This window comes from Polychytrium aggregatum (assembly GCF_025602895.1).
Source record: "Polychytrium aggregatum strain JEL109 chromosome Unknown BJ171scaffold_18, whole genome shotgun sequence".
NCBI lineage: Eukaryota > Fungi > Chytridiomycota > Chytridiomycetes > Polychytriales > Polychytrium > Polychytrium aggregatum.
The window spans coordinates 111915-125331 of NW_026516220.1; the positions used below are offsets into that span (position 1 = coordinate 111915).

Genomic DNA, 13417 nt, shown 5'->3' on the forward strand with positions numbered 1-13417 from the left:
CTTGGGCCATCGGGGTCTTGTCGCAGCCGGGTCTCTCCTGCCGTCGTTCTCCTGTTTCTGCAAGTCCAAGCACCTCCTCCCCAGGCACGAGCTTTCGCCATCGACCCGCCCGTGGATTTGCCGCCTGCACGAGCACATCTGCCTATCTTGGATTATCTGTGGCTGACATCGCAGCTGGGGCCGTCGGCCTCGTGGCGGAGAGAACAGTTCGCTTACGATGGTAACTCGACCGCCGGTGCTTGTGTCTGTTGGGAGAGGAAGGGCTTCGCGAGTGCCTGCTGGCTGACGCGGGCGTGCCCATGCATCCGGGAACTCTGGGCGGCCGATCACGACCGAGATAGGTCTTTGGTTCGATACGCCGTTCCATCGATCGACTCTCTCGCCGCACCGCCATGATGGACACTAACACCCTCTCGACTCCTGCCATGGCCGTTCGACTGTGGCTGCTACAGGTCCGCCCATCCCTGTTCACGTCGATAGCATCCTCTTGTCGTCGGTTATCAAGCGCCTGATCGAAAAGGTGTGCATGCGGACTGTACTTGTGCATGCGTTTGGCTGTGGCTGCATCTGGGAACGCTACGATTGCATCGCGGCGGCCTAGATGACGACGACTGGTTCCTCGGGAATCACTCTCGCGCCGCTCTGTGAGGACCGATTTCATCGAGGCAATGCCGTCGATCACCCTGTCAAGGCTCGGTCCTGCTGCAGCTGCCGTTGCAACCTTCGTCGTGTCGGGATGGTGACCCAGGCCTCCAATAAGGCCGCAGTGGCGGCAGTGACCGGCTCGTCGTTCTCATGTTGCTTTCTCCTTGCGGTAACCGCTGCCCCTTCGACATGTCCCTGCAGTTGCCATGCTCCTCCAACATGCCCCTGTCGTATCTGGAGCACGATCCTGTCGTCAAAAGCAACATCGAAACGATCTACGAGATTTCTGCATCTGGCCGATACCAGGAGGTCATCATCCGGCTGGTACGTGGTGCCCTTGTCACCGGACACTCCAGTCCATGGCGATTCGACAGCATGGTCCATTATGACCGCCTCTTAGATGTCCATATTGTGTTGTGTCCATGGTTGTCAGCCCCCGGCAGGCTGGGGCTCATGACCATTGTCAGTGGATGGCCCACTCCTCATGTGGCACCACAAGTCTAACGCACTATCGAAACTCCTCTTCCGGCATACCAGCTGCACCCTCCGATCTTTGAGGACTTTTCCGGGACCATTGAGTTGCTCCAGTCCAAGCTCTTTCTTTTGCGGCTTGTGGGCAACGTCATGTCGATGCACTGGAAGTCGCTCCGCAACACCTCCCGATCAAAGGAGTTCCCCGAGGCCGGATACCGATATGACTCGGCCTCGTACACCTTCAGCGACCGCAGCACTGATGGCTCGGTGACGCCTGCCTTTGAGAAGAGCTTTGCTGCCGAGCTCAGCTCCAACTTTATCGATCCCAAGCCGTTCTTTGACCCCCCATCCATGGACGAGACATTTGTCAAGTGGGCCTTTGTCCTGGCTCTGAAGGCCTTCCAGTCGGGCTCCGCGATGGCACCCTCGAACACGCCCAGCGCAACCATGATCTCCCCGCTGGTTTCCTTTCAAGCCTTCCACGACTTCATCACGGTTGAGCGGGTGCCGGCTTTTGTGGAGCGCAGCCTGACCCCTGTCGACAAGTCTTTGTCAATTCTGTCCCCTCTCGAGGTCTTTTGCGACTCCAAGCTCATCAACCCTTTCCACGGCCTCTTCTCGCCCACCAAGGACTCGGAATTCGAGACTCAGCCGACAGAGGCCATCGTCTCGGCTTACTCCACGGCCGACCTCCAGCGCGAGATCTTCAAGGCTTCGGCCCGTCTGCTGTACTACTTTTCCTCGTCCAACTTTGGCCTGATCTTCACTCGCTTCAAGGCCAAGCTGCTTTCCTTCCAGGGCAGCAGCTCCGAGAACATTGCCGATCCCGAGATCTTTGAGTTCCGAATGCTGGAGTGGTTCAACTTTGATCGATATCGCCTCGGTCTATTCATTTCCGGTATGCTGCGCCGCGCTGTACTTTCCCGGCGTGACGTTGGCACCCGTGCCTACTATTGTGTCGGATGCACCCCTGCTTGGCACTCGCGGCGTGCTTTGCTCCGGTTGCTGCCTCACTAACTACTTCTGCTGGCGCTGCGTGTCTTGCTCGTTATCTAGAAATCCACCAGTTCTTCCCCAGCCTATCCAACTTTGCACAGGGTCTTGCCTCGTCGCTGCTCACCCGTGCCGTCATGAACTGGATCGACGCCTATCCCGGCGAGTACAACGCCCTCTACCGAACAAAGGGCCGGTTTGAAGGCGCCCCCGATCTCATGTTCGATCTGCTTGGCCAGGCCGCCGAAAGCACCGGTCGCAAGGCTGTCTTCTGGCCCTCCATGTCGGCACTGCTGTGTCTCTGCCCAGAGACCTTTGTGGACATGGCCAAGACGACCCTGACGGCCGAGACGTCCTTCAACCGCGTGCACTGCACCAATGCCCAAGGCGTCTATCTCACCCCCACCGATCGACGTCGATACTTTTTTGACGATCTCAAGTTTGGCATTCGTTCGACGATCCTCTATGAGTCCGCGGCCTTTTGCATCTCAACCCTGCTCAGGGGCGCCACGGTCCTCTCGGATCACGACCAACAGCTCTGTCACAACCTCGTCAACATCTTTGACGAGGATTGCCGGGCCCACGTCTTCAATCCGAAGGTCCTGTCCTACAACCCGCTCGGGTCGGACTCGGACATCTTTGACCTGACCATCCCGGCCAGTATCCTCGTCAGCTTTTACCGCCTCAACACAACGCACACCCTCAACTATTACGTGCCGTTGCTGCTCGAGCAGCACACCTCGACGTTTGCGCCCAAGATGGCGTTTATCCGGATGTGCCATGATCTGGTCATGGAGGTGAGCTGTATGACATTTGGAGTGGGAGGAAGAGGCGGTTGGCGCATGCACGCGAAGCGATTGCCGCACCAATGTGGCTGCAGCTGTGTTGGAATTGTGATAGTTGGACTAGGGCTTGTGCGATCGATCTGACCTGTGCGATATTCTTTGTTGACTCGTCGACCAGCCAAACCGCCATCCAAGCATATGCAGTCTCGACGCCTCGTTGGGTGCACCACTCCGTCGCTTGCTCACGGTAAGCAGCGAGCCAATCGCCGATCCGCTCGTCCAATGCACACTCGCCCACTCACTCACTCACCCACTCACTCACTCACTCACCCACTCACTCACTCGCCCACTCACTCACTCGCCCACTCACTCACTCGCTCGCTCATGCATGGCTACCGTGTCCAGGAAAACATTCGCCTGACCAGGTCACAGGTCACCATTGTCAATGCTGTCGGCTTGCCCAAGACCTCCGTCTGGCCCTGGGCAGAATGCCACCCCATCATCTTCCCTGGCCTCAACCAAGCTCCCAAGACTGGCCGGGCTACCCCGGGTGGCAACAAAGAGGGCTCCGGACCGGTGCCTGCAGTTGCTCCCAAGAAACCTGTGTTCAATAAGGAGCGCAAGGCCAATGCCTCTGGGCAAGTCAGCGCCCCGGTCGTCGAGCAGTATGATAGCTATCCCCATCTGGAGATGACAACTCGAATCCTGCGTATCTTTGTGAAGTGCCCGATGCTGGTATTCAGTGTAAGTTCAGAGAGCGGCCAGTGCTTGGGCAGATGCTCCGTGATGCGCTTGCTCGTCGCAGGGTATGTGTGACTTGTGAGCTGCGACTCGAGCTCTGTGGCCACAGCTAATGCTTTCGGAAATCTTTGCCTTCAATGCTGCCTGCAGCAACGGGATGGTCAATACATCAGCTTTGACGACTTCAGGGGCTTTGTCGCCACCGTGTGTCTTGGTGTCTTGGACATGAATCGCGTCATCCGCACCGAAGCTTCCAAGCTACTCTCCATCATGGTTGAGCCCAAGTGGATCAGCTACTGGGATGAAAGCCGCAACCTGCAAAATCTCCCTGAAGCCGAGGCTGTCGCCAAGCGGATGCGACACTACTGGATTCTAACTTCGACCATCCTTGGCATCATCGCCCGACACCTTATCGAGTTCCGTGGCGATGTCTTGGATCCCACCATGACCGGCATCGTGATCGCAAAGAACGCACACAGCCTGATCCACACGATTCTGACCAAGCGCAACGTCTACCTCAAGCAGATCAAGAAGGAGTATGCCACCATCGGCTACGGCAGCGTCGAGCACCTCGCGGCCAGCAATTGCCTTGAGACCCTCTATCTACTGACACTGGCGCACTGCGAGCCTGATGTGGCTCAGAGCGCCATCAAGGGCATTGGCTTGTGTATCGAAGAGCTCGAGTACATCCAGGTGATCTCGGACGGCTATCTGACACAACCATACAACGGACTGGGCTTTGTCGATAACCTCTCGACCTACAAAGACCTTGTCGAGGAGCTCGGGCAGGAAGCAGTCATTGGCCAAAAGGCTCTCCAGAAGCGTATCCGTACCATCATCAAGAACATCAGCCACTCGACCATGGCTACGACCTGGGCCTTCAGCGAAATGTACAAACGCTGGAGAATCCTGACCGGCATGCTCGTCCACAAAGTCTCCGGGCCGGACAAGCCTGCGGTCCCAAACATGCTCGCGGTGGCTCCTTCTGCGCCTGGCCCCCAGGGCCAAGGCAAGGAGCAGCCCGTGGCGCCTTCCAAGCCCACACCGTCGATCACTATCGAGGGGATCGTTGTGCCGCTGGCACTTGCCGAGGCCAGCCCGGCCATGAACGAGTTCTTGGCAGCAGAGTTCCAGCGCCGCCTGGGCAAGCCCGCCGCGCGATTCTCTGGCACAGATCCAGAGTATCTCGAGGACAACGGCCAGTGGGTCAACTACACCGGATTCTTGTGCACGATCGGACACACCCTAACGTCCGGCTGGGGTCTGCTTACGCTGGATTCGATCGTCCCGCTCATCTTCCGCAGCGAGAATCAACCTCCTCTTCCCATCGCTCCGCCGCGAAAGCACTTTGGTGGTCTCAAGGAAGGTATCAAAGAAACCTTCCGCGAAGGATTCAAAGAGTTCAAATCCAACGTCGCTTCGGTTGCAACGAGCGAACCCCTCGAGCCTGCTCCGAACTTGCAGGCCGCGTCGCAGCTTGGCGGTCAGATCCCCGGTTCGCCCGAGGGCTGGGTGATTACCGAGCTTGATCTCCAGGTCATGACGAATGCGGCTATCCCTTCGCTGATTCCGATCCTGTCGGGTCGCTTCAACACCGAGAAGCTGGCAACGGTCCTGACTAACAACGAGATCTTTGAGAACGGAAACGTCACCCTCAGTGGGCGCCTCCTCGTCGAGCGCTTTGTCACCGATATGACCGAGCTGCTTGTCTGCGACAGCAAGTATGTCCGAGGCATTGCCCGAGAGCATGTTGGCGGAAGCTTCTCGCACTCGCTCTGTGGTAAGTACCGTGACTCGGTCGAATGTGCACCCAGACTTCCCGCGATTCGTCGCGTAGTCGTCGGTGCGTCGGTGCGTCGGGGCTGAGGCGGCAGGCCACGGCTCTAAGGTGCCTTTAGGTTGAACTAGTGGCGCTGTGTAGAGTCTGCCTCTGCACCGACGTGCTGCATACAACATACTAGCTGCAGGCTGCTCACCGTCTATTTGCTCTGTTTTGTTCTTGTGCATTGGCGTTGGTCACACCAGCCATCTTTGTCAACCAGATCGGACTGATCAACAACTACTATCTGGCCGACAACGCCGCCTCCGAGGACTACGTTACCGGCGAACGCGCCTTGGTTTTTGTCGAGGCCTCGATTGTGGCTCTCAAAACCATCTTTGAGCGCTCAGAAGAGTTTGGCCGGATGAACAACCTCGTCAACTTTGACTTTGGGCAGCTCATCACCTTCTTTGTGCCATATCTCGACCGACTGCACACCAAGAGCAGCCAGGCCGTTGCTCTCCGCGTCAAGTGCAGACTGGCCCAGGCCGTTGAGCAGCTCGTGACCCACAAGTACTGCCTGGGTCTGAGACAAGAGATCAAGTTCAGAAACGCAATGACGCGCGTCTTTATTGACTGGAACTCGGACTACTCGCTGCTGAACGAGGTGTGTTCCGCTTTGATTGTGCATTGAGCAAACTCGCCCGTCTCCGTGCTAGCCTCTCTAGGCATCTGGTGTGACCTCGGCGCTCACTGAGTCCCTGTCCTCACCATTGCCCGTCCCTTCCAAAGCCCAATGTGTATGCCAAGAGCCACGAATCACACAACGACGATGGTGCGAATGAACGGACCGACATCGATAAGGCGCCCTACACCGAGCCAACGACAGTCTACTCGAAGCAGCATCGAGAGCTCGATACAGCCTGCCTCAAGGCCATGGTCGTGCTGTTGCGACATCTTCCGCTGCAGCCCGTTGCTAGGCCCGGCGCATCCATGACCAGTATCTCGAGCGATGAGACTAAGACCAAGATCTTCTCGAGCCATCTCGGCTTCTTCCTGCACGTCATCACCACATGCAACCGTGTGCTCGAAGTAAGTGCCCCCCCCCCAGACTGTATTGTCTGCTATGCGTTGTCGAGCAATAGACGCGCGGGGCTTTGGTTTGCATGTTCTGCAGTCCCTTTGGGAAGCCTGGCTGCTTGTGGATGCTGAACACGGGTGGACAGCGCATTCACTAGTCGACCAATCGAATCAGGAGGAGTGTTGTCCTCGTTGTCACCGTGTGCCGCACTCCTGCCCACCTTCGCTGTGCCTTTCTCACCCATGTCGGATTGATTGCGGGTCCAACCTCGTCCTATCATCTAGAGCCTGCCAGCAAGATCTCCGCAAGATGACTACGAGGACAAACCAGCCTATCAGCACGTGGCACCTATGCGCGACTCGGCCGTGTTGTGTCTGTCGCATCTGCTCTCGGCCAACATCGAAATCGGCCTCAAGTACTCGCTTCCGCTGGCGTACCACCGCGACCTCAATATCCGCATGACCTTTATCCAGGTCCTGACGACCATGCTCCAGGACGGAACTCAAAAGTTCTCTGGTCTCGGCGAGCAGGCCAGTTTGATCCGCGATCGTTACAAGATGCTGCTCGAGCTGATTCTTGATTCGGAGCTGACCATCGTTCTGGGGCTCTGTCAAGTGTCCAACGTCACCGAAGTCGAGGACCTGGCCCAGACGCTCATGAATGTCTTCTCGGTCCGAGGCGAAGAGCTCCCGCTGCTGAAGGCTGTGATCACTCAAGACTTGTCCAAGACAGGTGCGTTGTCTAGTCTTGAGGTCGAGTGAATCTCTCACCCTGCAAGCCCACCGCTCAAATACTTTACTCGCGGGCTGCGCGCGAGCAGCTCCAGACTTGGTGTGGGACAGTGCTGTGTGTGTCCGCCTTTCCGCTGCTGACAACATCCTCACTATACCCTCCGGCCTTGATCTGGTAGACTCGCCCCATGGTTTCTTCCGCTCCAACTCGGTCGCCACGCGTCTGTGGACTATTTTCGCGCGCAGTGTTGGTGCAGAATACCTTCAGCTCGCGATCCAGCCCATCCTCCTCGACCTCGTCGCCCGCAACCCGCCTCTTGAGATCGAGCTCGAGAAGGCCGGCTCGGCCGAAATCCAGCGGGCCAATATCGAGAACATCAAGGAAATCACCGAGCAGCTCCTGGACTCGATCATCCGCCACATCAACAGCATCCCGCCAAAGTTCCGCGAGATCTGCGCACACGTCTCAGCAGCGCTCCAGAAAAAGTTCCCGGACTATCCATATGTGGCTGTCGGCACCTTCCTCTTCCTGCGGTTCTTCTGCCCCGCGATTGTGGCGCCCGAGTCCCACAATCTTGTCCAGACGATCAGCCAGCGCGAGCTGCGCCGTGGCTTGGTATTGATCACCAAGGCTCTCCAGCACCTGGCTAACTACGCCATGTTTGGCGTGAGCAATAAAGAGAATTCGATCGGCATACTGGACGAGATCCTCAAGAGCAACATCGGCAAGGTCACCTGGTACCTCAAGGAGCTTTCGGTATGGTGCTGGCCTTGACTGCACATAGCTGTCTGTCTGTCTGTCTGTCTGTCTATCTGCCCTTCTTTTTCACTCGGCGCTGCCCAGAACGCCCTGATCACAGACCAAGTGCCGGATATATTTGGGCATATGCCGGCGTGTTTCTGATGTGGAGTAAGGGGCGAGAGAGGAACGCTGCCGCTGCTGACGATTCTCGGTCTATCCACCGCCATCAACGCACTACCCCAGTCCTGGTCCGGCGCGACGCACGAGCCTTTGCCAGCTCCTAACCGAATGATCAAGTTCCCCGACTACGACTTGTTTGCTCTGCAACGACAGCTGGCCGTCAACATCGAACGCATGGAAGCGACGCTTGCGCAGAACTCTGTCAATCCCGTCCTGCGCCGCCGACGCAGTACCATCGGTCTGCAGCAGCCTGGTAATGCTCCTCGACGCAGCTCGCAGGGTGCCATTGACGTTTCAGGCAGCGACGAGCGTCTTGATGCGCACATGCAGAAGCGGTGGTACTACCAGCAACTCTCAACAATCCTCGCCCAGCTCGACGGAGCCGTCTCCCCGGGCACTACCCTGGACAATGCCCTTATGACCTCGACTGTGTATACGACTTCGGTGCCCTTGAACGGTGCCCTGGAGGTGAGCGACCACCGGCCGACGCGCGACCCAGATCCCGAACGGCGACTTTCATATTGGATCGTCTTGCATTACGGCGGGCCTCCCCACACGCTCTGTTATTGACCGCACTGCTTGATCACTGCCTCTGACCCTGCAGCGTGCTATCTACGAAGGCGGGCGCTCCAAGGTAAGCTCGCTTGCCGTGCATGCAGGGCTATGGCGTTGCTGCTGCTATTGCTGCCGTTGGCATATCAACCCTGCTTGCGTTCGACGTTGCTGACGCTCGTTCCCCTCCCCCAGTCCGGACGTCCCGTTCTGTACATCATCGCAAAGCGCTGCGACCTCAGTGATCCCGAAGGAATTATTCATGCACTCAACGTGGAGCTGCAGCCGCTGACGAGCTTGCCCTTTGACATTCTGCTCGATCTATCGGGCTTCAATACGTCCTCGTCGGACCGGAGCGAGGCACTCCTCTACCAGCTCACCAATATGCTTTCATACGAAGTCGACCTGAACTGCCAGCAGATCATCATCTACAACATGAACAGCCGTGCCTACCAGCTGCACATGGCAACATCGCACTTTATCCACCCAAAGGTTGTCTCGCGACTGGTGTACTGCTCCGGACTCGCGGAGCTTGAGGAGTACATCGAACCTGCGCACATGAAAATGCCCCGCGATACCTTTGTGGAGGTCAAGCCATCCAAATTCAACTTCACGACTATGGTGTACAGTGCCTCGTCGCATAACATCGGCAGCTTCATCTTGACCGCCACGGACGAGCATATTGTCCTGACAGGCACCAAGAAGCAACCTGTTTTCGACTCGACCGTCACTGTCTGCAACATCATCGACTTTAGAGATGTTGTCGAGATTGGTCGTGTTGGCAGCAGCCGCACGAGCGAAAGCGAATTCCAAATCAGCTATGTGTACCAGCAGCAGTCCGTCCGCGGCATCTCGCACCGTCAAACCTTCACCGAGTCCTTTTCGTCGTCCCAGCGCGAGCTGATTGTGCGCTCCCTGCGTGCGGCCAAGTCACGGTTCGACATTGCCAATCCTGTCGACCATCGTCTGACGCCTTCTCGCCAGCTGCGGCCCCAGGATGTGCCCGCCGTCTTCCTCAACATTTCACTCATGAACCTCGGAAGCCGTAACTCTCTTCTCAAGTGGATCAGCTACGACCTGCTGTGCAAGACAACTCAGGCTTACGGACTGTCGATTGAAGGACTACTCGTCTCGCCAGGTTTGTTGTGTACATTCTCTCGGTGGAGAGGCGCCTGGGGGAAGCTGCGGCCTCTGCAATGCACGTCGCTATGCTGTATGGCATTGGACGGCATTTACCATGCAGTCATCAGCACTGCCGCTCTCGTTGTCGTAAGTCATCGCTGACTCTGAAATCGCGGTATGCTTTTCCCATATTCCATGTGCCGCCAACCATATGCGCCAACCCATCGACCATCAAACATCAAACATCAAACATCAAACATCAAACATCAAACATCAAACTACGTCGGGAACGGACTTGCTCTCGTGCGCGCAAACTGCATCGACATCTCCACGCTACCATGTATACTCGGCCGTGACTCTGTGACTTGGATATAGATCTTTGCCTGCCAACCAACGTGCGCGATTTCCTCTTCAATATCAGCAAGTCCATTGCCGACAAGGACAACTCGATTGCCTTGGATATTGTGGCAGAGGCTCTCACGGCCTTCCAGCAGGTTGGCACGCGCATCAAGTACCACATCCTGGCCTACATCAAACCCTGGCTCACCGCCTTTGGAGAGATCATCCCGCCCACCGCCACGCTGCCGGACTTTAGGGCTGTCGACGAAGATCTGAATGTTGTCAAGGCCTGCGATATCTTCAGAATCATGGTCGAACTCAGCATGGTCGAGATCGATGTGAGTGATGCGGATGACTACAGTGCGGTACACGGGGCCGACTGTGGATCGATGCATGCGTGAGGGGGGGGGCAGAGGCTGCCTCTCCATCGCTTGGGCGGCATAAGAGCTGTCAGTGCTCCTGCTGTTGGGAAGGCCGCAAGTTTCTTCCGTTGGTCTTCGAAGATGACGTTCTTTCTACGACTTTGGCTCCTGCTTTTGTTGTCGTAGCTATTTCGCATAGCCATCTTGTCGCTTCCCTTTGTACCTCGTCTTTGTGGCTAGAGCCTTCACCGACTCACCAGCCGTTACGATGCTCCCACACAGATGATGCCGGAGATTGTTCATGGGTTCTGGGCCCCCTTCGCATCGGTAGAAGAGATCCTGCCGCTGCTGATCGATGTCGTCCTCGAAGACTCGCTGCGAAGCGGGCCGTTCTCGCCGCGCACCAACACCCTGACGATGATCATCATGGAGGTGTCGGTCAAGAACAAGCCCCTGGTCTTTGGCCGGATCCTCGGCCGGATTCGCAAAGCCCTCCAGTACAGCTCGACAACCCCGGCGCGCTGCCTTGTGGATCATCCAGTCTTTGCCGAGATCATGACGCTGTCGCGGTACATCCTGAACCTGTCCTTCAACGATTCCCACATGGCACGACAGTACCTGCCGGATCTGTTCCACATTGTTACCTGCTTGCTCGGGCTGGGCCCACCACTGTTCCGATCGACAATCCATGGCATTGCGGTCAACGTCGTGCAGTCGCTCTGCACCTCGACTGGCCACGCCCATCCAAACGGGCCCCAGCTCTTCCAGATCCTGAAGGACTTTTCCGAGTCCAAGCTGCTGACGGCCTTTGCGCTTTCGGGCTACAACCACCTCCAGTACCAGCTTGGAAGCACGAGCGTGACGGTGAACTTTACAGCCAATACGCGCACGGGCCTAGGCTCGTCCGACAACCTCATGGACGTCAGCCGCGAAGTGTTGCTGACCAACCTCGAGGATGTCTTCCAAACGCTGCTCTCTGCCCTTAACCTGGCGGCCAAGGATGCCCGTAAGTGACGTAATTGCGAGTGTCCCCTCAAGGGAGGGCACAGCAGCAGGTGTTTAGTGCTTGGCTCGTGGCGTGCGATGACAGTGGCTTTATGAGCGATTGCCATCGCCATCGCCATCGCCATTGCCATCGCCTTTCGTGATGGAGATGCTGACGCATCCCCGTCTCTGTTCACTTGTACAATCACCCGCAGGCCAAGCCGCCATGTGGAAGTCTCGATGGATGTCGCTCGTTTCAGGAACAGCCTTTGTGTTCAATCCTGCGCTGCAACCGCGGACCTTTGTTGCGCTCGGATGCCTGGCTGGGCGCGACACGGACGATGACTTGCTGTATCAAATCCTCGTGGCCTTCCGCGGGTCGCTCACGCTGTACGAGGAGTTTGACGTCACTCTGCTGGTGTCGTGCTTCATGTGCATGGGCAACATTGTGCGGCTGCTGAGCAGGAACTCGAGATATCTCAAAGTGCTCTTCTGGATTGTGCTGTCGGCAGTGATGATCTCGCATCCGCCAGTGTTCCAGGCTGCGGCATCGGTGCTGCAGATCCTCGTGCGCAAGCTCGATGAGTCTGGCGCATTCGACCATGCACCTATGGCCGACGTTCTTTTGGATGCCAAGATCCCGGCAGAGGAGTACTTTGACAAGATCGAGGCTGCATATGGAATCAGCTTCCGAAGCGACTTTGGGTTTGCTCTGACCACCGTTCTGCTCAAGGGTCTCAAGCACCCGGCAACGAAGGCAACGACGACGCTTCTTTTCACGACGCTGCTGGAGGTGCACACCCGCAATGCCCAGCTTCACACCTTCTCGCCTGAAGGCGCAGCCGTCATGATTGAGACGGATCGGCTCTACTACATGCTCCCGCTGCTTCCATTTACGGAGAATCTCAAGATACTCCTTCTGTCTGCCGGCATTCTGGACTCCAACAGCATCGACGATGCCGGGGTGTTCGCTGCTGCCCCCTCTGATGGAGAAGGCGGCAAGGACGCTCCCCGCAAGCTACGATACCAAGGTATCCTCAAGGCCGTCCAGTTTACCGAGCCCAAGTCGATGATGCTGACGCTGGCTCTACTGATGACGATGCTGGACAATGCCGAGTACGACTCGGAGACACTCTGCATCTTGGAAGCCCTCGCCGAGTGCGCCAAGTTCATGCCTGGCATCCTGTCGCTCCTGTAAGTCGAGTCGCTCGCGGTGCGGAATAGGGGGAGGGCCTTTCTCAGAAGCGAGGGCGGCAGCGAACTTCATCGACTGACTCCCCACGACAATCTGTATGCTGGCACCCCAGACACGACCACTTGATCCCAAGAGCAGTCCAGGTGATTTCGACTTCCAAGAACGTCAAGGTGGTCGAAGTTGCACAGTCGATCCTGATTGTTCTGATGCGGCATCCGCAGTTCGGCATGATCAACCACGGTAACATTGGTGGGGGATTCGAGCAAGCCTCCCTGGGCGCCGCAGCCCCGTCCATCACAACGACCCTCGGCGCGCTCCCGGACGAATTCCCGCCGGCAACGTATCTCGCGAAGCTCGGCTTCCCGGGCTTGCTGGAGTGCGGCAGTTTCCAGTCCGTCCACAAGAAGAAACGGGCCCAGCTCGTGCAGCTGGTGCTGTGGCTGACCGAGTTCTGGATCTGAACGGTCCCTGTGCGTTGCGCTACACTGCACCGCGCTGCGGCATCGATAGCGAGTGTCTCTCGTGCTTGCTTTCTCTCTCTCTCTCCTCTCCATCTCCATCTCCACCTCTATCTCCGTCTCTGTCTACCTGTCTTTCAGCCCGGCTGCTGCCAAACTCTTCTTTGAATCAATAAAATAAGGCGGACGCTCAGCACTCTGAGCACACAGCGCCCGGGTCAACCAGATCAAGCACGCTTGCCATCATGAGCACGACGGCGTCTCGGTGATGACA

The 13417-nt window shown here is 57.2% G+C and overlaps 1 protein-coding gene across 1 annotated transcript; it reads left to right on the forward strand.

Annotated features, from left to right (window-relative positions):
* Positions 1 to 1566: 1566 nt before the first annotated feature.
* Positions 1567 to 13146, forward strand: BJ171DRAFT_423956 (uncharacterized protein; the record flags this gene model as incomplete). The annotated part of the gene is made up of 18 exons (XM_053107636.1): positions 1567 to 2017; positions 2176 to 2780; positions 3522 to 3641; positions 3789 to 4709; positions 4788 to 4888; positions 5040 to 5133; positions 5316 to 5435; positions 5681 to 6082; positions 6262 to 6573; positions 6817 to 7210; positions 7389 to 7966; positions 8195 to 8515; positions 8736 to 8765; positions 8879 to 9821; positions 10181 to 10482; positions 10789 to 11512; positions 11706 to 12684; positions 12798 to 13146. 18 exons carry the CDS (start codon positions 1567 to 1569, stop codon positions 13144 to 13146), a joined length of 7746 nt encoding a protein of 2581 aa, XP_052966633.1.
* Positions 13147 to 13417: the final 271 nt, after the last annotated feature.